General features: G+C 41.7%; 1 protein-coding gene and 1 non-coding gene across 3 annotated transcripts in view; both read left to right on the top strand.

Moving 5' to 3' along the window:
• Positions 1 to 27750, top strand: part of C5 (complement C5) — a 149154-nt gene that overhangs the window by 108493 nt on the left and 12911 nt on the right. For both annotated transcript variants that reach the window (XR_004540904.1, XM_033961430.1), the window contains exons 28-37: positions 468 to 645; positions 4820 to 5025; positions 5580 to 5732; positions 8637 to 8699; positions 10983 to 11064; positions 13629 to 13701; positions 20801 to 20903; positions 22709 to 22783; positions 22884 to 22989; positions 26585 to 26671. Coding sequence is in view for 1 of the 2 variants with exons in the window: in XM_033961430.1 (XP_033817321.1) it covers positions 468 to 645; positions 4820 to 5025; positions 5580 to 5732; positions 8637 to 8699; positions 10983 to 11064; positions 13629 to 13701; positions 20801 to 20903; positions 22709 to 22783; positions 22884 to 22989; positions 26585 to 26671 (1126 nt within the window). In the remaining variant the exon portion in view is untranslated. The remainder of the gene's footprint in view (positions 1 to 467; positions 646 to 4819; positions 5026 to 5579; positions 5733 to 8636; positions 8700 to 10982; positions 11065 to 13628; positions 13702 to 20800; positions 20904 to 22708; positions 22784 to 22883; positions 22990 to 26584; positions 26672 to 27750) is intronic.
• On the top strand, positions 1817 to 1888 carry TRNAQ-CUG. Its single transcript has one exon. It is a non-coding gene; the product is annotated as a tRNA-Gln (tRNA).

Here is a 27750-nt window from a genome sequence, read left to right as displayed (position 1 = left end):
GTTTTGGATATCAGCCAGATTATAGCTAATTTGTTCATCTAATACATGAAAGTGGAAATAAAACACAGAGCTGCTTATCTACCCCTGAATATTCCTCCTGGTGTTCATCATAAGTCTACACTGTTATAGAATATGTTTGATCCGTGCGAAACTTAAGTCACAGGTATTTAGGCCTGGCTTTCCTTGGCCTAAATGAGTGCGCCTAAATGTTACGAAGCACATGGCTGCTAAGCGTGATTCTATAAATTACGCAAAACTTATATAGAATCGCGCTAAGTGCTGTCCTTATCAGCACCAATTTTTATACACCATATAAAGAATATGGCCCAATCTGTGCAATTATTTTATTGTGGAGAACCAGATCAACTGCTTTTCTGGATGTAATACAGAAGGTCTTTACCGACAGACTTGAGCACAGGGATTGGGTTGTGGGTTGTTTCTTTTTATAGCGTGTGTTCTTATTTCAGCAAATCAAAGATGCCATGAATCGGGCTGAGGAGTATGTAGCCAGCACCGTGGAGAGTACTCAGAGCACGTTCACTCTGGCGATAGCTGCGTATGCTTTAGCGCTCGGTGACCCCTCACGGCCAGCTGCTCGCTCTGCTTTCATGGTGCTGAAGAAGGAAGCTCTTGTGAAAGATACAGGTCAGGAATGCAAATAATCAGGCAGAGTAATGTTACAGTTAGTTTATTTGATATACCACATTTTTTAACAATTGTAGTCAAATCAAGGCAGATAACAAAGTTAAAAACAATGGGTACAAGATTTAAAAAAACAAAAAAACCAACAGACGGGGAAAGACCGATATCGTCAACAAACTGGGACAAAAGAATATTCAGGGAAGGGATGAGTTGCAATATTTATAATGGAAAGGGGAAATTAATAAAACAAGGAAAAACAAAAGAGGTTAAGGCAGATGTGGGCAACTCCGGTCCTCGAGGGCCAGAATCCAGTCGGGTTTTTAGAATTTCCTCAATGAATATGCATGAGATCTATTTGCATGCACTGCTTTCAATGCCTATTCATTGGGGAAATCCTGAAAACCCGATTGGATTCCGGCCCTTGAGGACCGGAGTTGCCAACCCCTGGGTTAAGGGGATAAAGTTTATTTTTGTTTTGTTTATTCCGGGATAGGAAGCATCTGGTAGGGATTCACAGTCAAAAGCCTTTCTGAAATAATAAGCCTTCAGCTGTGACTTGAAGACTTTAAGAGATTTTTCCGATCTCAGATAAAGTGGTAACGAGTTCCAAAGGCTCAGGGCCATTACAGAGAAACTCGCGGTTAGCAACCAGGAACATTTGTCGAAATGATGGTACAATTAACAAATGCTGAGAAGAGGAACGAAGATTCCTTGTTGGCATGTAAGGAATCAGATGACTGCACAGAAACAAAGGAAGGCCAGTTGATCAATGTTCATAATTCCATCCAATATTAACACAGGAGTTAAATTTAATTGATTACCCCCACCACTCCAAATTAGGATTATGAGATTGGTTGGCCATTAATAGGCTTTCTTGTGGCAGCTCCAGACTGTATCTGTCAAAACATGGTCCTGTGTTGAGTCAAGTTTCAAGTGTATTTAAAATTTTTTATACCACTCAATCAGACTTTTGAGCGGTAATCAGAACTTAACAAGCAGTCAAAACACACGTAGAATGACAAAAACAGAAATCAATAAATGTTAAGTCAATAAAGGGTCCTTTTACTAAGCTATGGTAAAAATAAGACATGGTACCCCCTTTAGCTGGTCCTTTCCATTTGCTACAGGCTAACTTTACCATGGCTGTAAATGCACTAATGTTGCCATTAATGTGGGTTCCATGGTGTAATGGTTAGCACTCTGGACTCTGAATCCAGCGATCCAAGTTCAAATCTCGGTGGAACCTAAGCCATTAATGTGCAGGCATTTTTAAAAATGACAATGTGAGCATTTAGGGAGACATTCTGTATAGGATGCCTGTTTCTGCAGCCACCTAAGAAGTGGCTGAGAATTGCACACCGGCGCCCTAAGGGACAGACACCCAATCCCGCCTAACCGGCCCGATTCTCTAACTGGTGCCCATGTTACAGGCGCTGGTTAGAGAATTGCGCCTGATTCCTTCCCATCAGCTGATCGTGGCATGGGAGCCTTGGAAAGATTTGGGACACGTGCAAGAACCTCCAGAGGTAACTGGTCTCTACTGAAACAGGTTAAGCCAAGCCCATAAGGAGAATAATTATGGAAGTGAGTTTAGGCTATGAAGACTAAGCAATTGTTTGTGCCTTTCCTGAGTCTGTGAAGAAACAAACTGAAGTCGCTAGGAAAATAAAAGCTTTCTGGTTGTTGCATCTTTGTACAGTGGATGTTTGTGCTGTTTTGAGTGCATGTGGGCAGGGGTCTGGGTGAGTCTGGAGTGGACTCTGGCACAGATGTGTTCTTTCATGGTACAGTTATTTTTTAAGCAATTGTTCTTTTCGGTGCTTTTCTCTAACCAACAATCAAAAGACTTTCCATTCACTTGTGGTATTCCCCAGGGTTCGGTGCTCGCATAGCTTTTGTAAAAAAAATATATATTTATTAGTCCATTAGCACTCTTTAAAAAATTTTTTTTTTATTTATTATCAATTAATTACAAACAAAGAATTAACTTTGAAAAGAAAATTAGAAAAAATACCATCAAAACCGTCAATACCATTGGAACACACAAAAAGAAATTTTCCAACTTAATATATAGTCCACAACTGGGAGAACAAAGTAAGTAAATAATCCCTTCCAGGAAAAAGGGGGTAGATACAAATATATTATAAAGAATAAAGCAGTCCATTAGCACTCTTAATTCAGAAACAAGGCATTCATTTTTTAATGCGAATTACATTTTACTAATCCATGAGACAAGTCTTTCCTCTCCAGATATGATTCCCCTCTAAACTCAGCTCTACACTTGATTTTAGCTTGTTTGACCAATAATGGACTCCTCCTTAACCCATCAAAATCACTCAGATGTTGGATTAGTGCTAAGAATCCAGCTCCAAGCTGATCTCCTACTCTCTTGAATAAGCCTCTTTCTTTAGTTATCTACTTCAGATTCCTAGGAGTAACTCTTGATTAGCAGCTTTCATTTTAACATCAAATCTCAGCAGTGGAAAAATCCTGCTTTTACTCTTTGCAACAATTTCACTCAATCCGTTCACTTCTTGAACAGTATTCCCAAAAATCTGTCATTTACTCACTTATTCTTTCAAAATTGGATTATTGCAATAGCATCTACGCTGGACGACCTCAAACACAAATTCTCAGATTACAAATCATTCAAAGCAATCCGCCTTATCTCCCACACTTCACGTTTTGATCGCCTCACTCCTCTGTTCCTTCAGCATCGCTTGCTTCCAGTTTCTTTTTGCATTCAATTCAAAATCCTTTCAAAATCCTTGTTTAACTTTTAAATCAATCCACTGCAACAGTCCCCAATATCGCTCTTCCCTTATTCATTCTTACTGCCCACCTAGAGTTTTGCATACTTTGAACAATCAATGCCTCCATATCCCTCTTGTTCGTTCAGATCATCATGAGTTAACTATGGATAGAGCTTTTTTTCAGCCTTTCACCTTCATTATGAAATTCCCTTCCTAATACAGTTCTCTTTGAGTTGATATATTTGAAATTCAGAATCCATTTGAAGACATTTCTTTTTGAAAACAGCTTTTCTATCCAGTTGCATGTATCTGGGGGTCAGAGGATTTACTAAAGACACAATTTGCAGAGAATTTTTCATTTTTATAAAGTTGTTAAGTTTTTATTCTCTAAACTTTACTGTCCTTTTGCTTTTGATTTGTAGTTCCTTTCTATTTTATTTCTTTCTTATTTTTATATTTTGTAAACTGTCCTGTTATAGCCTAAGAATGGGCAGTATATTAAATAAAATTAAACCATAAACCATTATATGCAGTTACTACCTGGTACAATGGAGTGCCAAGTGACTTGCCCAGAGTCACAAGGAGGCTACTGTGGGTGCTTTAAAATCAGTGGTCTAGTAAGGAGGAGCAAGTGGGGTGATCCGCTCCGGGTGCCCTCTTTGTGGGAGTGCTAGCACCCATCCTTCTCTCTGCTCCCCCCGCTCCTTCCCCGCCCACCCCCACTACTTCCCTTCCCCTGTACCTTGTTAACATTTGCAGTGTGAGCAGCAACCCCAACCTGCTGCTCGTGCCAGCATTGGCTCTTCCTCTGATGTCACTTCCTGGACCAGCACGTACCTAGGAAGTGACATCAGAGGAAGAGCCGATGCTGGCGCGAGCAGCAGTTTAGGGTTGCTGCTCACATCGTGAACTTTAACGAGGTACAGGGGGAAAAGAAGGGTGTGCACGCAGCAGGAGGGGACGGGGAAGGAGTAGACGGGGTGTGAGAATGGAGGGGTGCCACCCCTCCAGGTGCCTTTCACCCTCAGTTAGCCACTGTTTAAGACGAGGGAGTTATGAGTTAAAAGCACACTTGAAAAAATGGGCTTTTAATCTGGACTTGAATACCGTCATCTTGTGACATATACACACAGTACATTCATGCTGGGAATCAGTGTGAGGCAAAAGCTTTGTCAGCTATTCTCAAAATACCAATAGCATCAAAATGCCAAATTGCTTGATTCAGCTGTTGAAGTGCTTAAATATCATGTCTCCTCTTCTTGCATTTCCTTTCACCCTTTTCCCCTCCTCCTAATCCAGCTGAACCGTACATTGAGAAAACATGTTGCTCCCAGGACAGCGTTCTGAAAATAGCAAAAATAAGAAATCACCTTCTTAAAACTTTTTCCCTTACAGCAGTTCGTCTACCTTGTCTTTTCCCTTAGGTAACCCTCCTATCTATCGCTTTTGGAAAGACACATTTATGAAAGTGGATGCCTCTACGCCAAATGCCGGCACAGCACAAATTGTGGAAACCACTGCGTATGCCCTAATGACCACCCTGCTGTATGGAGACCAGTCGTATGCCAGCCCTGTTGTCAGGTGGCTGTCTGAGGAGCAGAGATATGGAGGTGGCTATTTTTCAACGCAGGTAACTTGATACTGAAAATGCTTTCCATTCTCTCTGCATCCTACACCCTTGCTAACCATACAATACAGATGGCACAGGTTAGTGTCACTGCTGGATGTCTAGAGCAGGGATGTCAAAGTCCCTCCTCAAGGGCCGCAATCCAGTTGGGTTTTCAGGATTTCCCCAATGAATATGCATGAGATCTATTTGCATGCACTGCTTTCATTGTATGCTAATAGATCGCATGCATATTCATTGGGGAAATCCTGAAAACCCGAATGGATTGTGGCCCTCGAGGAGGGACTTTGACACCCCTGGTCTAGAGTAAAGTCCTGCATTTATACCAGTGGTTCACAACCCTCTCCTCAGGATTGCTGGATGCCTAACTAGTTTCAAGATGACTTACAAGTTAAGAACTTCACATTATGTTGAGGAATTACAGCTCAGAATTTCAAGTAAGAGGTATAGAATTGCCCTAAAACTGAATGACTTGAAGGTGATGCATCACTTCATTTTTGCAATTTAAGAAAAAAAATGTTTCCAGGATTAATTTGCTATCTTTGCGTTTTGGGTAGGACACAGTGAATGCTTTGGAAGCTCTGACAGAATATGCTATTCTCAGTAAAAAGCTCCAGCTCAACATGATTGTTCAAGTGTCTTACAAGAAAGGAGGGGATTTCCAAACCTACAGACTAACAGAAAGAAACTACTTGGCCAAACCAGCAGAGGTGAGTATGAGGATTTTCAAAGGGTTGTGGGTAGGGCGTAGGTTCAGGGGAAAATAAAGCTAATCTGGCAAGTCTTCATACTATGAATAGAATGATGTGATTATTCATAGCTTGGTAAGCAGATAAGATAACAAACCAACTTTTAGCCCATGATCTATAGATAAATATTCAACAGAATGCTTGACTAAATACAGGCAGTCAAAATTTGCCTTGCTAATTTCAACTGGATTTCCTGTCATACCATAAATGGGTAGCACAGAAGTTTGGCACTAATCAGTCTTTCCCTCCCCCCTTATTTTAACTATCAGAAAGTTATTCCTTTTTGGTGGGCGAATTTATGCTCAAGTTATAGGTATGAAAAAATGAATGCTGACATGTTGGAACATAGTAATTTATTTAAACTGGTTTGGGGCCCGTTGACGTCTTTTATTACTTCATTATAGTTGTCTTTTGTCTTTAATTTTTGTTTATTTCCACACACATCCAGGGAGGGGGGGGGGCTATTTCTATCTTAATTTTAGCCCTTTGAGTATATACATCCAGGGTGGATTACATTACTATTTTAAATAGGGAAAGGTTATTGAAAGAATCTATGTATTTGTGTTTTTATTGATTAGTGTTTGGGTGGGTGGGTGGGATAAAATGGTTGCTCATGTATGTCTGTAAGATGAATATGCTTTTCTTGATTTATTTATATGTTTATATACTTGTGTATTGCACTGTTAATATTTGGAAAATCAATAAAGAATTTTTTAAAAAAAGAAAGAAAGTTATTCCACCCCTGTTTAGATAAAAGAAAACATTGTAGGACACTGGATTCACCCTTTCCTGTTTGCCTTCAAGAAGAAGCGCAGGGGAGCTGACAGCTCTCCCAGGATTCCCCTCTCTGCCACTAATATTTAAATGTTTGCATGGTGGATGACCGATATCTTTCTGAGATCCCACTCAGTCCAGGTCAAAAGTAAGGGCTAAATAGAAGATGCTAGATTTTCCTATTCACCTCTCTGGTACTATTACAACTATGTTCTCTGATCTCTTTCCCAACTTCTGATCTCACATCTTCCTGTTGTTTAAATAAAGGTCTAATGGCTCCAGACTCTCCCAACCTATCCTGGCACCTCCAAAAATTCTTCATTAACCCCTATGCAACTGAAAAGTAGTGCAGGCTTTCCTTTCCCTTAGTATCTATTATTCCTCTGCACAATATCAACGTTGCTGTTGTCACAGCACTGGATGAAATCAGGGGAAGAGGAGCTACAAGCTTCTGTCCTTTTGGCATCCAGCTCTGACAGCTTAAGTAATAAAATATCCCCAGGGATGCTCTCAGAGCCATGCTGGACATCAGTAGGATGGTAAGCTTCTAGCATCTCCCAGCGTAGCTTGGTGATTTATTGTAAGATTTGGAGGAGTTTGTGGTAGATCAGGAGCTTGAGAACAGGTATGGATCCATTTTGGCTTTTATTTAAGAATGGAGGTTTGGAAGAGTGACCAGATTGAAGGGTTTTATTTTCCTTAAATAATATAAAAGGAATGGGCAAGAGGAATCTGTCACTATTTATTTTGACTCTACATTGAGAGAAGGGAAATCCCACTGGAGCTGTTGGACACCCGTGCAAACCTTTCAATACCAGCGGCTAGAGGGAAATTGATGGAGTGCCTGGCAGCCTCCTGAAAAGCCTTTTAATATTGGAAGGCAGCTTTTCTGCACAATTTGCTTCGTTGCCCAGAAAGAAGGGGGAACTAGTGGGCCAAATTTAGGCCAGCTTCATGTCTGACCCTGCTACCAGCATGGCTTCATCCTGCCCCCCCCCCCCTTTTGATTGGTTAAATCTGTTTTCACAATTGTTTTGCATGTACAGATATAGTTAGTGAAAGGGGGGGGGGGGAGTTTAACCAGAAAGATTTAACTGTACCTAAGTTTGCCAGTTAGATCTTTTGAAAATTGACTTCTAACTACTCAATCGGGTCATCTATGACTCTGGACCTTCCAAAATGCACACTTGTGCTGTTTGCATTTCAATTTGGGGGAATTTGAATTCCAATAACCTTTAAAAGCTAATTTACTGCCAGTTAAAGGATATTCCTATCAGGGTGGCCTCCGAATATCCTTTACAGTTTACACCCAGAGCATACATAAGAACATAAGAATTGCCATCTCCAAATCAGACCTTAGGTCCATCAAGTCCGGCGATACGCACACGCGGAGGCCCCACCAGGTGTACCTGGCATAGTTTTGGTCCCCATATCACTCTACGCTTCTCATAAGGAGATGCAAATCTAGTTTACCCTTACCCGTATCATCTATGCCACTCATAAGGAGATGTATATCTAGCTTACCCTTAAATCGTAGAATGGTGGATTCCGCAATTACCTCTTCTGGGAGAGCATTCCAGGTGTCCACCACTGATTGCATGAAACAGAACTTCCTGTTATTTGTCCTGAACTTGTCCCCCCTCAGCTTCAGTCCGTGCCCTCTAGTACGTGTCACATTGACATTGTAAATAACTGTTTTTCCTGCTCTACCTTTTGCATTCGAATGAAGTAGTGTGGTTGTGTGATTGTTAATATCGTACATAGCAATGAAGGTCAACAGATAAGTTATAGCTGAGACCTTTTAACAGTTTATACGTAGAATTTAACTCTTATTTAAAATAAGTTTTTGCCCTTTGACATATTTTTTTTCACTCTGTTACTATCTTGAACCCCAAAGAATGTTTGCTTCCTAATTTTGTTGGTGCTTATTATTTTTCTTGAAAATTAATATGGAATTTATATACTTTTCCTTCAAAAGGTTTGTAGATGCTTTGTATTTTAAAATTGCAAATGAAAAAAACCCCGACGTTTTCCTGCCTGCTTTCCTGTTGTTTGTTGAAACCATCATTTGTTCTGTGCTCCTGCCTGTAGGTTCCTTTGGCTGATGATGTCATTGTAAGTACAACAAGTGGGACTGGATTGGCAACAGCACACGTAAGTTCTTCAAGAGAAAGTAAAGTTTAGCAACTTGAATGGTGTAGGAAGAGGTGGCTGGACACTTAGAAATCAAACTCCTCCTCATGGTTTAGTCAAAACCTCTAGAACAGTGGTTCCCAACCCTGTCCTGGAGGACCACCAGGCCAGTCGGGTTCTCAGGATAGTCCTAATGAATATGCATGGAGCAGATCTGCATGCCTGGCACCTCCATTATATGCAGATCATGCTCATGTATATTCATTAGGGCTATCCTGAAAACCCAACTGGCCTGGTGGTCCTCCAGGACAGGGTTGGGAACCAATGCTCTAGAAAGTCCAATTTTGGGGATCTAAGGGAAGACATCTCTGCTTGATAGTCAATGCTAGTTAACCAGCCAGGAACGGTTCCTGGCAGGAGATAGCCAGCTATTTCTGCTGAATATTAGCGGCTTAAACTTGGCTTACTCTATCAAGTATTAGCTGCCAATTTTAAGCACTGGGGGCAACTAAATCAGGCTGCGCAAAATGCAGGTATATATTTGGCTACTAAAAACTTAGCTAGCAAGCATTTAAAATTAACTTACCTGGCTAAATTAGAGCCAGCCAAAGATAAACTGGATATTTAATGCTGGTCACCGGAAATGTCCCGGCATTAGCCAGCATCCCTCCCAATGTCTCAATATCAGCCCCTCTGTGCGCTCTATTTTTGCACTTTTGCATTTATGTATTCATTTATTTTCCAGTGGCTATAAAACATTTTAGGTGGTGGGGAGTTTTTCTTTCAAAGAGAAATTGTAACTATTTTATTTAAAGTCATATGACTTAAAAAGCCAAGCCAAAACTTGCTCCCAAATTTGCCATCGCTCACTGTATTTTCAGTAAAAAGTATGTGGTGTGGTTACAGCAGAAAGGAAGATGAGAGGATAGCCACAAACTCTTGAAGTAAAGGCTGCTTTGTTTACCTCATTGGAATAACTACAAGATGGCATTGTATCTTCCAAAACAGACAATATTCGTTTATTGTTAGTATAAAAACTTACAGTATTACAGCAGCAGAGACATATCAGAAAAATGTATTGTCAGTTCAGAATATGCGATGGAGAGAAGAACTTGCACCCATATGCTTAGCAGGGGGCTAGCAGATCCCCGTAGCATAAGTAAGTGAATCTCTCTGGCTTTACCTAGAACGCACGTGTTTTTTATACAGAGCAATTCTTCCTTTGTTCCAAAAAGTCCATCCCTGAATTCTGGTTATGTAATTCCCTATTGGTACATAAAATAATGTATACCTAACTCTTCCTCTCAGTCCACGCCTCTCTCACCTCCACCCCCCTTCCCCAGTAAGGGAGGGGGGGCTTGCAGAAACAGAGAACTCTCGGTGAACTTTCTTTCTCCAGCGCTGAGATCTGTAGATGCTAATTAGTGGTTTTACAATTCTGTGCATCTTCGGGATGGTGTCCTTGTATGCTGAAAGTTGGCAAAGGTGACCTTTCAACAATCCAGCTGCTTGGTTCCCATAACTTGGTTCAGAGACAGGGAGCAAATGTTTTGGTACCAAGTTCTCTCATCTCGCTACACCCACATCGTCCTGCAGGGATCCTTGCTCATTATAAAAGTTTTATGGCTTTCCAGGGTGCCTGGCATATGAAGTCATACAGCACTGATAACAGTTCAGCAGAACCTTGGAGAAATATCCTCCCAGCAGGGAATGGAGACAAAAACATTAGCATTGCAAAGGCTGCAGGTGTTTACAGACAGCAAGGTACAGGCTGGGCCTGGCTATGGGAAAATATAGGTCTGTAGTGTCCAGCATACACAAGTGAGGCCAGTATGTCCAGTTGATTCATCGGTATGTCCAGGTTATCCATGTCACTCTATAGAAAATTTTCTAACTGAATTGCCACAAAACTTGTGGATGTATTGACCAGACAAATTCACAATTACTCTTCAAGCCAGTGCACGTAAATCCCTTGCTGCATGCTAGAACAATTTTTGCGACACATGTGACTAACAGCTCCTTTTACAAAAGTGTGCTAGTGGTTTTAGCGCGCGCTTAGCACGTGCTAAAATGCCGCGCACGCTAGTCGCTACCGCCTCCTTTTAAGCAGATGGTAGTTTTTCGGCTAGCGCGCACTGTAGCGCACGCTAATCATGTGCGTGCGCTAAAAACGCCAGCGCACCTTTGTAAAAGGAGCCCTAGGTATTTAGTCGTTAATATGACTTGCAAATGTTGCCAAATTGAGGTGACCACTGTGCTTTTTGGTTTTACTCCATTTGCCTTTCCTGCTCACACGGGGTGTAGGTAAGAACTGTGTACCATATCAGGAGCACATCAGAAGAGATCTGCAGTTTCACTTTGAAGATTGACCTAAAAGCACATAAAGGTAACTAACTTGTGAAATCTATGCCTAGGAACTAAGATTGAAGAGTTGCATGCATCTTTTTTCTGCTCTTTGCTCATTTTTTTTAGGAAAAGCATTACAATACTATGGGCTCCTTTTACGAAGGTGCGCTAACGTTTTTAGCGCACGCACCAGATTAGCGCACACTATAGCACGCGCTAGCTGAAAAACTACTGCCTGCTCAAGAGGAGGCGGTAGCGGCTAGCACGCGTGGCATTTTATCGCGCACTATTCCATGTGTTAAGGCCCCAACGCACCTTCATAAAAGGAGCCCTGTTTGCTTACCCTTTGTCCTCTGTAAAGGATCAAAGTTGCATGCTTAGGAGATATGGATTTTTCATGCCTAGGTGCTTCTTATAAGGGAAGAGGCAGATGATCTGTGATGCAAGCACAGCAGACCAAAGAGACATAAAAGGTGAAGAGCTTTAATCAAATCAAAACATATGCCTGACATGGCCATGTTTCGTCCAAAGGCTGCGTCAGAGGCAAAGACTATAAACAGAATAAAATCAAATAAAAATAGAATCATAAAATTCACATTTACATTATTTAAATAATATTATAAAATTAAATTAAAATACAAAAGCTTAGACAGTATGTTAAAAAATATATACAACAACATGCATATAAAAAATATAGAAAGACCATGCATATAAAAATAACTAATAAGGAATTTTGAATGACTTTACAAATGAAATATAAATGTGATGACAAATGTGCCTACTTCTATTGAAAAGAGATATAAGAAAGTTCTGGGCAGAACGTGAAAAGGCATAAAAATGTTTTTTAAGTGTCTTCATGCATAATTCTCTTATGTAAATAAATACATACTTAGAGAGGTAAAACCTCAAAATGACCTTTCTCTAGACTTACAGAACAGTCAAAAAGTCAGCAATTTAAAGCAGTTCTAAAAACAAATAACCCACCGCTTATTGAATGCAAGATACTTTATAATATCTTTACCATCAAAAATTACCTACCCAGAGAGGTACACACTTTTCTTTAGAGCAACAAAGCAATTGCAGCCTAGAAAAGATATATAATGCTCTTTATAACCATAACAATAGGATTACTTGCAACAAATGTCTACTCACAATCCAACAGCAAGTTTTCGCAGAATTTCCAGCTCACACTTCTCACCAGGAAGTAATTATAACTGGCAGAAGGGTCATAGGTCATTTTACTAAACTGGTTGTAAAACAACTAAAAGTCTCTTTTATATAATATCACATACAAAAAAAGCAATTATATTGTATTTTAAACAAACTCAAAAGGTTTCACAGTGCAAAAGTCCAGATTTCGCTCCCATGGACTGTTTCTACAAGATTCCCAAATCAACAGAGTCCAAACCAGTAAATTAAGATGTGCCCTCCTCAAATCACTAAAACTAGCACTAAAACACTACTTTAATCATTCAAAAAAACACCCAGAAAAGTAAAAAAAATGCCATGGGGTTCAAAATAAAAAAAAAAAAGTCTAAAAAGTGTTCTAGATGGCTACTTGGACGATCAAAAAGCCTGATCGTCCAAGTACCCATAACCAAAGCAGGTTTTTAGACGTATCAAAAAACAGCTTAGGCCTTTCCTCTGCCTCTAAACGCACAGAGAGAAAAGAGGTGTGTTTAGAGGAGGGCTTGCCCCGTCAAGCCGCAGCCCCCCCCGACAACATCGGGGCAAGAGGGAATCCAAGCCCTCTTGCCCCGTTGAACCGCGGCCCCCCCCCCCGAAAACATCGGGGCAAGAGGGAGCTCAAGTCCTCCTGCCCCGGTGATTGTGCCCCCCCACCCCCCCCTGCCGAGTACGAGCAGGCCAGGAGGGAGCCCAAGCCCTCCTGGTCCCGGCGTCCCCCTGACTGGATTGGGCAAGGAGGGAGCCCAAGCCCTCCTGGCCCAGGCAACCCCCCCCCCCCCCCGACTGGATTGGGACAGGAGGATAGGTTGCCGGGCCGCAGAACTGATCGCGCTAGCGGCCATCAGCTTAGCGGCCCCTTTTTTGGCACTTAGACCTGGTTTGACTTCATCTGTCAAAAAGGTCTAAGTGTCGACTAGGCAACCTGTGAAATGTTTCGGTTATACCATGAAATTTATTATGATATGAAAATTTATATGCTTCCTTTGCTTGATTTAATGTGGTCTTTCCTATAGAATTACATTTGATAGTGAATTAGTTGTTTCAGGAAATATTTTAAGGCTCATATTTTAATTATGTTTTTATTTAGTATATCTGAATTCATATTATGGTTGAGTTTTACTATTGTCTTGGGTCAGCATTCTTAATTGGTGAATTATCTTATGTCTTTTTAATTACTGTGGCTATATGGCCAAAACGGATGTAATCTTTTTGTCCTTTGTTTTCAATGCTTTGACTCATTTTTACTTGTATTTGTGTTTTAGTAGTCTGTATATATTTTTTGTCTTTGTTTTATGTTTTCACATTTTTATTTAAACCTTGTAATCTACAACTTTGCTTAGTTGTGCAGCTAATACATCAAAGGTATAAATAAATACTGTATGGCAGAATCTGTAACTGTGACCTCCTGTATCTTAGATGGAAGATCCAAATGGGACTCCTTTTATCAAACTTATGTTCCAGAAACTCAGATCCTAGAGGCCTGTGCGAAGTAAGTTCTGCTGCCACAGAGTGAAGTAGGTTTCATTGAAAGCCCCAACAAAGAGATCTGAATAGGTAATTTCCAGGTGTCTTACATTTCCCTTGGAAATCCACAGGAGCAAGGGAACCTTATGGGAGAGAGAAAACAAAGCCCAAACCATAAACAAATGCAATTTTTCTTACAGCTACGAATGGACTTCTATCACTTCACAACCTCCCATTTTTACTGGTTTTATTGATTTTTACCTGTACATTTTCCATCAGTTTTCAAACTGTTGTAGAAGGATTCCATTTAAAGGAGATGGGAGTAGGGGGAGGGGTGGCTTGGTGGGAAATTTGGAATAGGGGGGAGGTGGGGTTGTGGAAAGTAAAGGACAGGATTGGAGCAGTGGAAGAAAAGGAGTGGGCTCTGAGAAGAGGCTTAAGAGGTTAGGCATGGGTGTGATGCCTCCTCTCTGGTTGCGTCTTCTTTGGTAGTTTCCCTCCCCTCCCCCCACACACTCTTAAAAAAAGGGTCTTGAGCTATCACACCATGTTGTAGCATTGGCGAGATATTAGACTGAGTAGAAGACACAGCATTATAGTCAAAAGGAAATGTCACTCTGCTATAGAAAGCCTTGCAGTGATGCTCACTTCATTTGCAGTGATCATGGGTAAAGACTGTGTTTCCCTCTCTGCTACAGAGTGGACAGGAGCTCAGAGGACAGCTCAACAGTTTGTAACCCCCAGAATTTGGTGGAATGGGGACCAGAAAAAAAAAAATAGGGCTCCTTTTACTAAACGGTGCTAGAGGTTGTTAGCACGGGTTGGTGAGGTAAATGCTCAATGGAGCTTTTACCTTGCTGGCCCACACTAAAAACCTCTAGTGCTGTTTAGCAAAAAAACAGTGATTGTGAGAAAATTGCCACAGGAAAGCATCTGTCATTTTTAAAACATCTATCAATTTATTACAAAAATGGCCATTTTTTAGATGTGCTCAGTGCATCTATCTTTTTGAACCATTTTTTGAAAAACAAACAAACAAAAAAAAGTCTGAAAGAAAAATGCACACAAACAAGCCATTGGGATGCAGGAGGGGCTGGCATTTTTAGTAGACTGGCTACACAAACATCCCAGAAAAGCAGTGGGGCAGTCCCAGGAACACATCTAGCCATAATCCCCTTATATTGAGGGTAAGCCCTCCAAAACCCACTTAGAACATACTATATCCAACTGTACACCACAACAATATCTCATAGGTCTGCAGGTGTCACCTATATGTAGATATAGTAAGTTTGGGAGGGTTCACATGTTCCACCACAAGTGTACTAGTTACAGTGGGTTATGAACCTGAGTACCCACCTCTATAGTCTACTTCACCAACCACTAGGCTGCTCCAGAAATCTGCTTGCTGCTCTAATAGGACTGACCATAACATCTCAAGTTGTCATACAAGCTAGTATACGCTGTTTCTTTCACATCTTTGGGAGCTTGGGGGGGGGAGGGGTAGCAAGATTTATGGTATATACTAATCAGTTACATAAACAAGTTACGTGTCTGTTAGTTTTGTCTAGGGAAAACCATAAACGCTGATCCAGGTTCAGCTTTATTGCCTGTTTACAAGACACAAGACCCAGTTTAATGAGAAATACTTTTATTATGAAAATAGAAAAATATAATTCACAAGCCAGCTGCAATATCTAAATATTGTTCACAAAATATCTGATTACATAAATGAAACTCAGTACATAATTATCACAATACACTTGTTAGATAACTAAGTAGAACTAATTGTTACACACATTAAACAATTCCTTATAATAATAATAGTCCCTGATTATAAGCAAATGACTACAGTCATCACCAAGGTAGCTTTACAAACCTTGTCCTATATCACAATTGGATATACTTATCTAATCCCAGCTGATAAGATAATAAGTTCCGTATTCTCACCATCTGATTAGGACTCCGCTGAAGATTAGGTGAAATGGAAACTTTCTTGTTAGCTTGAGGAGACGTAAGAAATCCTTTGTTACAGGCACACTTGTTCGTCAGCCCCTGGTAAGGCTATAACTCATTGGCAGACAAGTTCCTTGAAGTACTGAAATTCAGAGCTGTTTTAGAGTCCGAATCACTCTCTCTTAGGCAGAGAGTCACACGAGGTAACTTTACAGGTCTAATTATTAACAGAAAAAGCTTCCTCGCATCCCAACACAGACTAAAATTAATTAGCACCTTTTCACTTGGATCTCGTCAGATGACTTCCTTGGACTAATCCAGAAACAGAACTTAGATGAATAGCCTTTCTGTGTAAAGTGTCATATAGTCTGGTAGACACAGGCGCCGTTAGACAGATAAGAACAGGATAGGAGTATAACTCCCCCAAGAATCACACAGTCCAATTATGAAGACACAGATGGATGTCCTTGAATAGAATAACATTCTGGTATATACCCAAAATGCATCAGGCAGAAACAGCAAAGATGTGTTCTTTCTTTCTTTCTTGCAAAATTCATGCTGGAAAGATTTCTTGCAGACAATGGTTCAGGCTTGATGATGTCAGAGAGGCCTAACCTTCAGGTGCAAATACTGAAACACCACTACAGGGGGGGGGGGTTCAGTGACTACTGGGGGAATAAGGTGATCATCTGGTCAATTTGAACATCTTTTTGGCACATATTTGGTATTGAAACTGCCCTAGCCTCAAACATCTAATTTTTGCCCTGGACATTTTCTGCAATGTTCCATTACTGCAGAAAATATCCTACTCCTAAACCCACCCTAGTCTTGCCCAAACTATGCCTCCAACACGCCCCCTTGTTATTTAGACACACTGCAGATGAACAATATAGGAAAGTCCATAAAATGGGTTTCAAGTCTATAAAATGGGTTTCAGAAGTAGTGATTTGGATGTTTTGGAGAAAAAAAAATGTCCTTCTGTCACTTTTGGATGTTTTTCTGTTTTGGAAACGAATCCCATCTGCTATAGTCATTGGTCTAAAAAAAAAAAAAAAATTCCATTTAAATTCTGTGCATGAGTCAAATAGCCATAAAACGTTTGAATCGCTGTAAGAATTAGCTGATTCCCTTTATGCCATATTACCTTAAACAAATGCATGTAGGAATGACAATTTTTATCTTTAAATCTTTTTGTTGAGAAATAGTTCTTAAAACAACAGCAGGAAACAGTTATTGCAATACAAATATTGCCAAATCAGATAGAAAACAGTAAATATACCAGCTGTCATACAGTACATAACTCCCAAAACCCATCCTTCCTACTCCCATTACAAAACAACTTCTTTTACAAAGCTGAACTGCAACAACCCCGAAGCCCTTTAAATCTCTATGGGCTTCAGGGCCGTTAGCGCAGCGCAGCTGCCAGTGCGGCTTTGTAAAAGAGGCCGTAATTCTTGAAGGTGGAAGAACATTCATTTTCCCAAGGAATAAAGACCCCCTTTTATCAAGCTGCATTAGGGTTTTTTTAAAAAAAATCGCTGGTCACTGCGATAAAAGCTCCGATGCTCATAGAATGCAAGATCATGAAGAGCATAGAGAGAGTAGAGAGGGACAGATTCTTCAAACGTTCAAAAAATAAAAGAACAAGAGGGCATTCAGAAAAGTTGAAAGGGGACAGATTCAAAACAAATGACAGGAAGTTCTTCTTTACCCAACGTATGGTGGACAATTGGAATGCGCTTCCAGAGGACGTAATAGGGCAGAGAACGGTACTGGGGTTTAAGAAAGAATTGGACAATTTCCTGCTGGAAAAGGGGATAGAGGGGTATAGATAGAGGATTACTGCACAGGTCCTGGACCTGTTGGACCACCGCATGAGCGGACTGCTGGGCACGATGGACCTCGGGTCTGACCCAGCGGAGGCATTGCTTATGTTCTTATAGGAGAGGAGGAGATAGTGGATGCTGCGGATGGACCATTTGGCCTTTATCTGCCATCATGTTTCTCGGTTTCTATAACCATAAAGCTCTATGACATCACAATGCAGGTGCAAAGAGCCTTAGCCTATAGGAAGAGGAGATGCAAATGTTAAGAGCCTTAGCCAATGCGCTTCCAGAGAGCATAATAGGGCAGAGAACGGTACTGGGGTTCAAGAAAGGATTGGACAATTTCCTGCAGGAAAAGGGGATAGAGGGGTATAGATAGAGGATTACTGCACAGGCCCTGGACCTGTTGGGCCACCGCGTGAGCGGACTGCTGGGCGCGATGGACCTCAGGTCTGACCCAGCAGAGGCATTGCTTATGTTCTTATGTTCTATGAGTGTCGGAACTTATACTGCAACGGCTGGCGACAAAAAAAACCCCTTAATGCAGCTAGATTAAAAGGGGCCGAAATAAACTAAAAATATATTTATTTTAAAATTTCTATACCATTTTTATCCAAAACGGTTTACATGGAGTTACATACATAAAAAGTTAAGAATCCATACCAAAATAAGATAAAAACATCTGTGTACTGTTCGCCCGTGGAGAGACTGGTTTCTGATATCTCCCTGCCAGTAAGGAATCAGAAATTTGTCAAGAATAAAACAGAGATTAAAGAGGAAAGAAACAATTTCAGACCACTCTCTCCTCCCCTATTACAGTTATAAAGAGTTAAGCATGAGCTATGAGCTCTAAGAGAAAGGGTTGTATATAGAGGTCCCACAATGAGCCATTTCTACTATAGTTACTGAATGCTACAGGAATCCTTAATATTCTTGGGCCAAACTAACAAAAATAATTATTTGTGACTTGTAGCAACCCATGAATGTAAACAGCAGGGTAAAGATGCCAAGAGTTGTTATATGAAACAAGAGTCCTAAAGAGATTTGCGATCGTTGTATAGTATAAATTCAAATCCAGACATGCATGCTTTAAAATGAATACAGGGGTTTGAGAATGTGGTGACTTCCAGCGTGTCTGTCCTCATAAGCTAACCACATAGGGCTCCTTTGACTAAGGCACGCTGGCGTTTTTTAGCCCACGCACAAGATTAGCGTGCGCTAGCTGAAAAATTACCACCTGCTTAAAAGGAGGCGGTAGCGGCTAGTGTGCGCAGCATTTTAGCATGCGCTAAAACCACTCCTTTGTAAAAGGAGCCCATAGTCTCAATGATCATGGAAAAAAACAGTATGGTTGCCATGTTAGTCCACTTTAAAAGGTAATAAATAGAAACAATAGGTATCATCTTATTTTCCTTTTTTTTGTTTTATTTCTACTTCTTATCATGACATCTAAGCAACAGTTATCCCATCTAGTCTGCTCAATTTTCTTTGTTCAGGGCCTATGCATGTGTACGGGGCCCCTAGATAAACTTTTAGGTTCATCTGCCACCCACCAAGAATTTGATTAAAAAAACTCAACAGTCATGATTATCCAACCTACATCAATACACACATGACAAGAGCAGTTTCCAGAAGTCATTTACCTGAATAAGTGGATTAAATTGCCCATCCTTTCTATAGGTAAAACTATGCTGATGCTTTTTTTTTGTGTGTGTGTGTGTGTCTGCCAGGATCTATTGGTTTCACTTTGTCTGTCTTGGCCCTAAAGTCTTACTTAATGGTAAGCTGGCCCTGCAGGGGATTGTACCTTATCCAAGTTAGTTTTGCAGTGTTTTCTGTTAGCTCTATAATATACCAGGTAGATAAACAGAGAAGTTCTTGTACAGAAACAAACATCCAGATCTGTCTCCCAACCTTTATAATCTAAAGCCTAACTGTACCAATTAATATTCTGTTGTAACAGAGCTGTGCTGAGTTTATGATATAAGTACATAAGCATTGCCATACTGGGGCAGATCAAAGGTCCATCAAGCCCAGTATCATGTTTCCAACAGTGGCCAATCCAGATCAGAAGTACCTGCAGGATCCTAAAAAAATAAAATAAAACAGAGTTCGTGCTACTTATCCCAGGAATAAGCAGTTCTCAAGTCCATTTTAATAATGCTGTATGGACTTTCCTTTTAGGAACTTGACCAAACTTTTTTTAAACCCTGCTGCACTAACTGCTTTTACCACATTCTCTGGCAACTAATTCCAGAGTTTGAGTGAAGAAATATTTTCACCAATGTTGTTTAAATTTACTACTTAGTAGATTCATTGCATGCGTCCTAGTCTTTGTACTTTTGGAGAGAGTAAACAAGCAATTGTTGTTCATCTTTTCCACTCCACTCATTATTTTATATAGCTCTATTATATCATATAGAGATTTTCAGACTCTGTGTTCCAAAGTCATTTTCCAGAGTCTATGTATCCCCCCAGGAAGGTCTCTCCTGTCAGAAACCTCCTGCAAATGCTTCTACAGCCACTTCATCCCCCATCTCTAGAACCAACTCCCCCACAAATCAAACTACAAAACTCTCTGATGACCTTCTGTAAAACAGTAAAGACCCTCCTCTTCAACTGAAATTCTAACTGCAAACTCCCCCTTGACCCCCTTATATTCCCCCTCCTTTCTGCACTCTCCTGTACTTAAGTTGCTCTATAGTCTTTGAACTGTCCAAAATGTTTTCCATTGTGAATGTTGGCTTGTAACCCGCTCTGAGCTACTGGGAGGACGTGATAGAATAAATAAATATTTTCCAAACCGCCTAGATGGCATTGCTGAGAGACAGTATATCAAATAAAAAGTAAACTTATCACTTGAAATAAACTTGAATTCAGATGTGAAGGTCTTATAGGGGAAGATCTTCTGGATATGCAGTGAATAGATGAAACAGAGAAACACAGACAATGACAACAGATAAAGGCAATAGGGCCCACCCAGTCTGCCCTGCCATATCATTTGCTACCACCTCCATCCCCTAAGAGATCCCACATGCCTGCTTTCTTGAATTCAGACACAGTTCTCGTCTCCACCACTTCTACTGGGGGTTTGTTACCGCACCTATTATCTTTTCTGTAAAGAAGTATTTAATTAAATTACTTTGGAGTCTATCCCCCTTCAACTTTATCTTATGCCCTCTCTTTCCAGAGCTTCTTTTCAGTTGTAAGAGACCCGTCTCCTGTTCATTTATGCTAGGGAGATATTTAAATGTCTCAATCATATCCCCACTTGTTATTAATGTTTCTTAATATTTGTAAGATTTGTATTTGTAAGATGTGATATTTTATCTCCATTTTATCTAGGTATAAACCCAATGAGAGAGAACCTTACCTGGAATCTTCCCATGCTGTGATGGAAATATCATTAGTCAGTGGTTTAGTGGCAGATGAAAGAGATTTACATTTGGTAAATATTTGAAGGTGTTTTTCTTTGATATCATCTCTGCCTAACCTGATAATGCCCCTTACAAAGTGATTGAAATGACTGAATCTCAGTTCATGAATAATATGGTGGTGCTTATTGAAAACTGGGTTCAGTTCCCAGTTTTATTTTTTCCCCTCTCTGGGTCAACCAGGGATGGGGATTCTGTGGAAAAAATCTTCACAGTCCTTTGTAAGGGAGTCATGGATATTGTGCAATGGTGACATCTAATGGCCAGATTTTGGAACCATGATTGCAGATTCCAAAATGAAGCCTGGTGCATTGCTCCCAGCAGAGGACTGTTACATTTGTTTAAAAATGTTTGTAGCCCATCTATCCAATCCAACATACTAGACAGAATAGGTTGGAATGGAATATAAAACAGGGAACAAAATCCATGAATAGTTGTGATTGAAGGTTTATGGTGCCAAATCTCAGCTCTGGTTCCTGTTGAGCTGGCCTTCTAGAATAGCAAGAGGAAAACAGCCAGGTCAAACCCACTTCCCTCCTAACAAATGGAATTTACTATTTAGATATGAGTACTGACTAACGAGATTCCAGAAAACATGTCTACAGTCTCAGCTCAAGTAAATATTCCTATGTGAAGGGAGCGCCATCTGGTGGTTTAACAATGGTCTTTCCTAATGCAACAAACTAGCAGCTGGCCTAAGTGTAACAAAGAGGCTTAGATACAGGGTAGAGAATGACACGGTGGCAAAATTCATCACCGTCCCCGTCCCCACGGATAACTGCGGGAAATCATCTTCATGTCATTCTTTAAGGAGAGAGGGAAGAATCAGAGTATTCCACTGACCCGCAAGCTTTGCTTTGAAGAATGCTGGTGTAGAAGGATTGAAGTTAAGATAGACACTAAAGAATGACAGTCTCTGGTATCCAGAGCAGATATTGTGATGTCATAATGCCTCATGCCACCAGTGCCTAAGAGCCAATCACATCAGTGATGTCACAATGGCTTCATTATCCTTGGCTCACATAAGAATCAGAGTATAAATGGCTACAACCACTGACCCGCAAGCTTTGCTTTGAAGAATGCTGGTGTAGAAGGACTGAGGTTGAAACAGACACTAGAAAATGACATGAGATTATTTCCAGCGGTTATCCGCGGGGACGGGAACGGTGACGAATTTTGTCACCGTGTCATTCTCTAATGGGGAGATAATCTCAGTACCAGTTCACAGGGAGTACAACTGAAGCAGTAGCCACACAGTAAAATAATTGCTGCGTAGACAACACCCTCACCCATGCACTCAGGGCTGGCAAAGGAAGACTTGGAAATATGATGATGATTATTGATCCCCATTTCTCAGAATATTGTACAATCACATCGGTAACTTAAAAGTTAAAAAGAAAAATTTCAGTGCAACAGTTTTTATCCATTGCACGATACTGTACACAGACTCATTACCATTATAGTTTAATATGCCATTTTTATGCCTATTGTGTTTGTTTAATTAGTGTGGAGGTTTTAGAATTTTTTTTTATTGTTTGCCTGCTTGCTGGTTGAGGCATTATTTTGACCTCCACTGCCCCAGGTACATTTGATAGATTGTGAGCCCACCGGGATAGATAGGAAAAATGTAAACAGATAGGGAAAATGTAAACCTGTATGTAAACCGCTTTGAGTGTGGTTGTAAAAACTACAAAAAGGTGGTATATAAGTCCTAATCCCTTTCCCTTACTGTATCGTGCCTTGAGCAGCTTGTCTGGTTTATAAATCACTAAATTCATTCACAAAAAATGTTGATGGCAATGCATTTGTTTTCTTCCAGCTTTCAAATGGAGTGGACCGCTTGATATCCGATTACAGCATAGATGAAGGACGAGTCGTTCTCCAGCTGGACTCGGTAGATGAGCTGTTTATATAATGATTGGAAGAAACTCAGTCACTTCCCCACTCCTACCGTGATCTTGTCTAACTCCAAAATCTCTTTGTTCTCCGTACAGATTCCTTCAGATGATTTCCTCTGCCTTGCGTTTAGAGTGAAGAAGATATTTCATGCTGGGATGCTGAGTTCCTCACCTTTCACTGTCTACGAATTCCATGCACCAGGTAGTGTGTCCCTTTCCCAGAAGCATTTCTTTAAATGCATGTAGCAGCATACATTATATGAGACAGGAATTGGACAAGAGGTTTGTGGTGTGTAGGAGGCACATGAGAGTTATGACCTCTGAACTCAAACTTGTAACCCTGTGGTTCCATACCAGGAGCTTTCCTATTGAACTGAAGAAGAAAGACCTCTAGCTGATCTCAAGGACCTCCAAAAATCCACCACTCACCTGCACTTTCATTTTCCTCCTATTCCTCTGACTCCTCTCTTCTGATGTCCCTTTATGGGCCATCTGTTCATTGGCTTTGTCAACACAAACAAGCAGTCTCATGTCCAGGGGCTGTTCTATACCAGGGTGCCTGTTTGGAGCCTGTTCTATAAAGGAAAGTGGGCACCTGCTTTCCTTTATGAAATACTAGTGCAAACGTGGCGTATATTACTAAACTTTAGATGTAAGCACTTGCTAGCACCTAAGATGCCTATGTAACTTACAATATTCTGTTAAGTTATGCATGTAAGTTTGAGCTCTGCCCATCTAATATAATAAAATGCTAGGCCGCGCATGCGCAGTTCCTAAGTGTGTGCCGCTTTTCCGTGAGCTGTAGTGACACATAGGAAGTGCGCATGCGCGGCTTCTGGTCCGTCCTGCTGCTGCGTGTTCGCGCATCACAAAAGCTTCCCTGCTCTCCACCTACCGGCCGAAGCGCGAGCGAGCTGCGGAAGTGGTGGTGGTGGTGGCCGGCCTCAGGTATCAGTTTGACGTTAGGATGGTGGAGTGGGGAGGCCTGCGGAGCCCAGCAACTTTCCGCTGCCCAGGACCCAACTCATTTGCCGCCGCCCCCCCTTCCATTCCCGCGGGCACGACTGGCGATTTAAGCAGTCTTCACACGCTGCTTCGGGCCCTCCTACTGCCCTGATTTGCTTCGGACGTGCCTGAGTAAATCAGGGTAGTAGAAGGACCCGAAGCAGCGTGTGAACACTGATGCACACGCTGCTTAAATCGCCAGTCGAGCTCGCGGGAACGGAAAGGGGGGGGCAGCGGCAAATGACTTGGACCCGCGTTTGTAGTCGCCACTGTGGGAAGGGAAAGAGGGTAGAGGAAACGCTAATGCTGCTGTACAGGGAACTGGTGTGGGGGGAGGGAAATGGAAGGGGGAGGGAATGCTGCTTTGCACAGACAGAGGAAGGAAAGGAGACAGAAAGACAAGAAGAAAGACACAGGGGCAGGTGCACAGGGAACTGGTGTGGGGGGAGGGAAATAGAGAGGGAGGGAATGCTGCTTTTGACAGACAGACAGAGGGAGGAAGGGAGACAGAAAGAAAAGAAGAAAGACACAGGGCCAGGGACATATACAGAAAGACAAACAGACAAAGGGGGCCAGGGACAGGGACAGAGACAGACAGAAAGAAAGACAGCGGGAGTCGGGTCAGGAGGGGTGCGGAATGGTAGTGGACAGCCAAGGAAAAAGAAAGACAGAAATACAGAAAGCGGCTAAGGAGAGAGAGAGAAAGAAATAAAACAGACACACACACATATATTCTAGCACCCGTTAATGTAACGGGCTATAAGACTAGTGCACAGGTGTCAAAGTCGGTCCTTGAGGGCCACAATCCAGTCGGGTTTTCAGGATTTCCCCAATGAATATGCATGAGATCTATTAGCATACAATGAAAGCAGTGCATGCAAATAGATCTCATGCATATTCATTGGGGAAATCCCGAAAACCCGACTGGATTGTGGCCCTCGAGGAGGGACTTTGACATCCCTGGACTAGTGTATAATAATCCACATAAAAACCTTTAGGACCTAGTTCGCTGAAAGCGTAGGACTTTCAGCGGACTAGGTCCTAAAGGTTTTTATGTGGATTATTTTATTTTTGTATGTGGATAGCTCAATTATACTTTTTGAACTTTGAAATTTTCAATAAAGTCCATCGTCATTCCACAGTGTTTTTTTTTGTTTCGCAGTGGTTAAAGGTACAGGCTCAGCACCCTGAGGTTGTAGTTTCAAATCTATACTGCTCCCTGGGCAAGTCACTTAATCCCCCCCATTGTCCCAGGTACATTGGATAGATTTTAAGTCCTCCCCTGGGAGAACAGTATAGAAAGTTGAATAAATAAATGTGCCTAATTAAAGCTATGTACGTATTTTAACCATTGCACTAGTATTTTGTAAAGGAAAGTAAGCATCTATGATTTTTTATAGAATACCGTATTATGCTACCCAGGTCAGGATTGATCCTTTGTTGGGCCCTAGACAGACAAGCATGTTGGGACTATTTATTGTAATATAAATAGAAATTTTAGAGCCCCCACAAACAGAGTGCTGTATAATTCTCATGGCAGAGAAAGAAATGACAGGTATAAAGCACTGCTCACCAATTTCTTCTGCCGCCTAAAAGGCAATGCACTGGGGTGAGGTAGGGGTTCCTAAATCTGTCCTGGAGGCAGTGTATGCAAATGGATCTCATGAATATTCATTGTGGATATTCTGAAAACCCAACTGGCTGGGGTTTTCCCAGGACAGGTTTGAGAATCACTGGGTTAAGGGACGAATAGGCAGACCTCTCTGGGCAACAGGCGCTCTGGCCTCACCATCCCCACATGTACTCTTTTTTTTTCTACCAGCAATTGAGCGACCAGGGCAAAGATCTGACTTGGGAGCTATTGCATTACACATCTGAGAGGGCTCCAGGCATGTGCTTAGTTTGCTTATGCCTAAACTTGGTGGTGTTGTAAGGGGAGGGGGTGCGAGGGAGGATCCACCCTGGGCGCGGTCTGCCTAAGGATGTGGCACCCTTCCTCCTCACTGCCTCCCCTCTCCTCTCCTTGCCACATGTGCACGCCCCTTGTCTTCCCCCCCATACCTTTTTTTACTTCTCTGGCGTGTGGTTGCTGGCCGCGTCAGCATCGGCATTCTTCCAGGAGCTGCGCCTAGGAAGAGATATCAAAGGGCAAGCAGATGTCAAAGTGGGCATGCTGCTTATGCTGGAGAAGTTATAAAGGGAAGGGGGGACGCACGCGCGGCAGAGGGAGAAGGGTGGGGGAGGGGTGCCACTGCCACTGCCTTAACTCCTGCTTTTCTGCTATCCCGGCGCCCCAGTTATAGAATTATCCCCAAAGAGCGTACCTCATGTACTATTGCCCATTCACAACTGTTAACGAGGGTTGACGAGGATTCTGATAACCCTTTTCAAGTTGCTGAAGCCGTACAGTCTGTCTAGATTATTGCGTTCAATAGCATTGGCTGGAAATTCCAAAATTACATGGAACTAATTAAATTGTACAAGTAGCTTTTTTGTGTGTGTGGGGCCCAGCATTATGGAATTCGCTTCTACAGTCATTGAATTGGAAACATCTTTGCCTAGGTTTAAGAAGTCGTTGAATGCTTATTTATTTCAGCAGGCTTTCAGTTATACCCGTAGGGTTTTATTGGTATGAATGTGGTATGCTTGTGTGTTCGTATGGGGATTGACTATGGGGAGGCTTTTGGGATGAGCGTTCCTTCTGTAGACCGCTGTATTTGCTTTCAGCGAGTTAGCGGTGTATCAAATAAACGAAACCTGTAACCTGTATTTTTTTTTCCTCCGTTCTTTAGACAGACAATGCACTATATTTTATAACCCATATGGAGATGAAAAGCTGGTGAAATTGTGCCAAGATGATGAGTGTAAATGTATGGAAGGTAAACCTTAAAACTCTAACTGAAAATAGTATGGAGGGAGTGGGGTGCAGCAGATGATCTAATGTATTTGCAAGCAGCAGAACAGCAGGCATGGGTTCGTAGTAATCTAAAGTATGAGTTGTCTATGGCCTAGATTCACTAATGCTTCCGATTGTGTCGTTCCCCGACCCGATTCACTAACCGCCTGGCCAATCAACCTCCGACCCGATCCGATCCGCACATGCAAATGAGGGGAAACGGCATGCATAGTAGGAAGGCAGCGAATCACTAAACAGAAGAAGGAAGACCGATTGGACTTGCCAATTCGAAGTGAAGTGACTGCAGAGGACCAGTTGCTTCACTTCTTACCAACTCTCCTGCCGTTTAAAGCCACAGGCTGGAAATTCCTTGGATCATTCCGATACAAGGGAGGAGCCCGAGGCGCCTGAGCCAATCATCACATGCTGCACCGGGGCGGGGCCTAAGGCCTCAGAAGCGGGAGGCATTGGAGTAGGAGGGACTGAGCACCCCTCCTGCTCCGTTACAGCTATGAGGGTGGGGTGGTATATACATTTTTAAATAAATAAATAGAATTTTGGATGTGTAAAACATGCAAAATATCTGCCCGATTAAAATTTTTTTTTTAAAGCCGGCAGAAGCCCTAATAGCAGTGACAGGAGGTTGCTTCTCCTGTCACTACTGTCAGGGCTCTGCCCCGACTGAATTGGTTTTGAGTCAGAGTTTGCATGCAAATGATTTGCATCATCGTGTAACTCATTTGCATGCAAATTTGATAATGAATTGGTCGCATTGCCATGGATCGGATCAGATTGCTCACGGATCGGTTTGGATCCATGGGCTTAGTGAATCTAGCCCTATGTATGTTTAAAAGCAATGTTGTTATATGCTAATGTGAAATGTTTTATCATGTACCAATTCCCCCCCTCATTTTACTAAACCGTGATAGCGGTTATTAGCGCAGGGAGCATCGCTGAATGCTGTGCGCTGCTCCCGACACTCATAGGGGTCCTTTTATCAAGCTGCGGTAAGGGTTTAATGCGTGTAATACCGCATGTTAAATTGCCTGCCGCGCTAGCTGC

The sequence above is a fragment of the Geotrypetes seraphini genome, chromosome 10 (genome assembly GCF_902459505.1).
Source record: "Geotrypetes seraphini chromosome 10, aGeoSer1.1, whole genome shotgun sequence".
NCBI lineage: Eukaryota > Metazoa > Chordata > Amphibia > Gymnophiona > Dermophiidae > Geotrypetes > Geotrypetes seraphini.
This window is presented reverse-complemented; position numbering and strand designations above follow the sequence as displayed.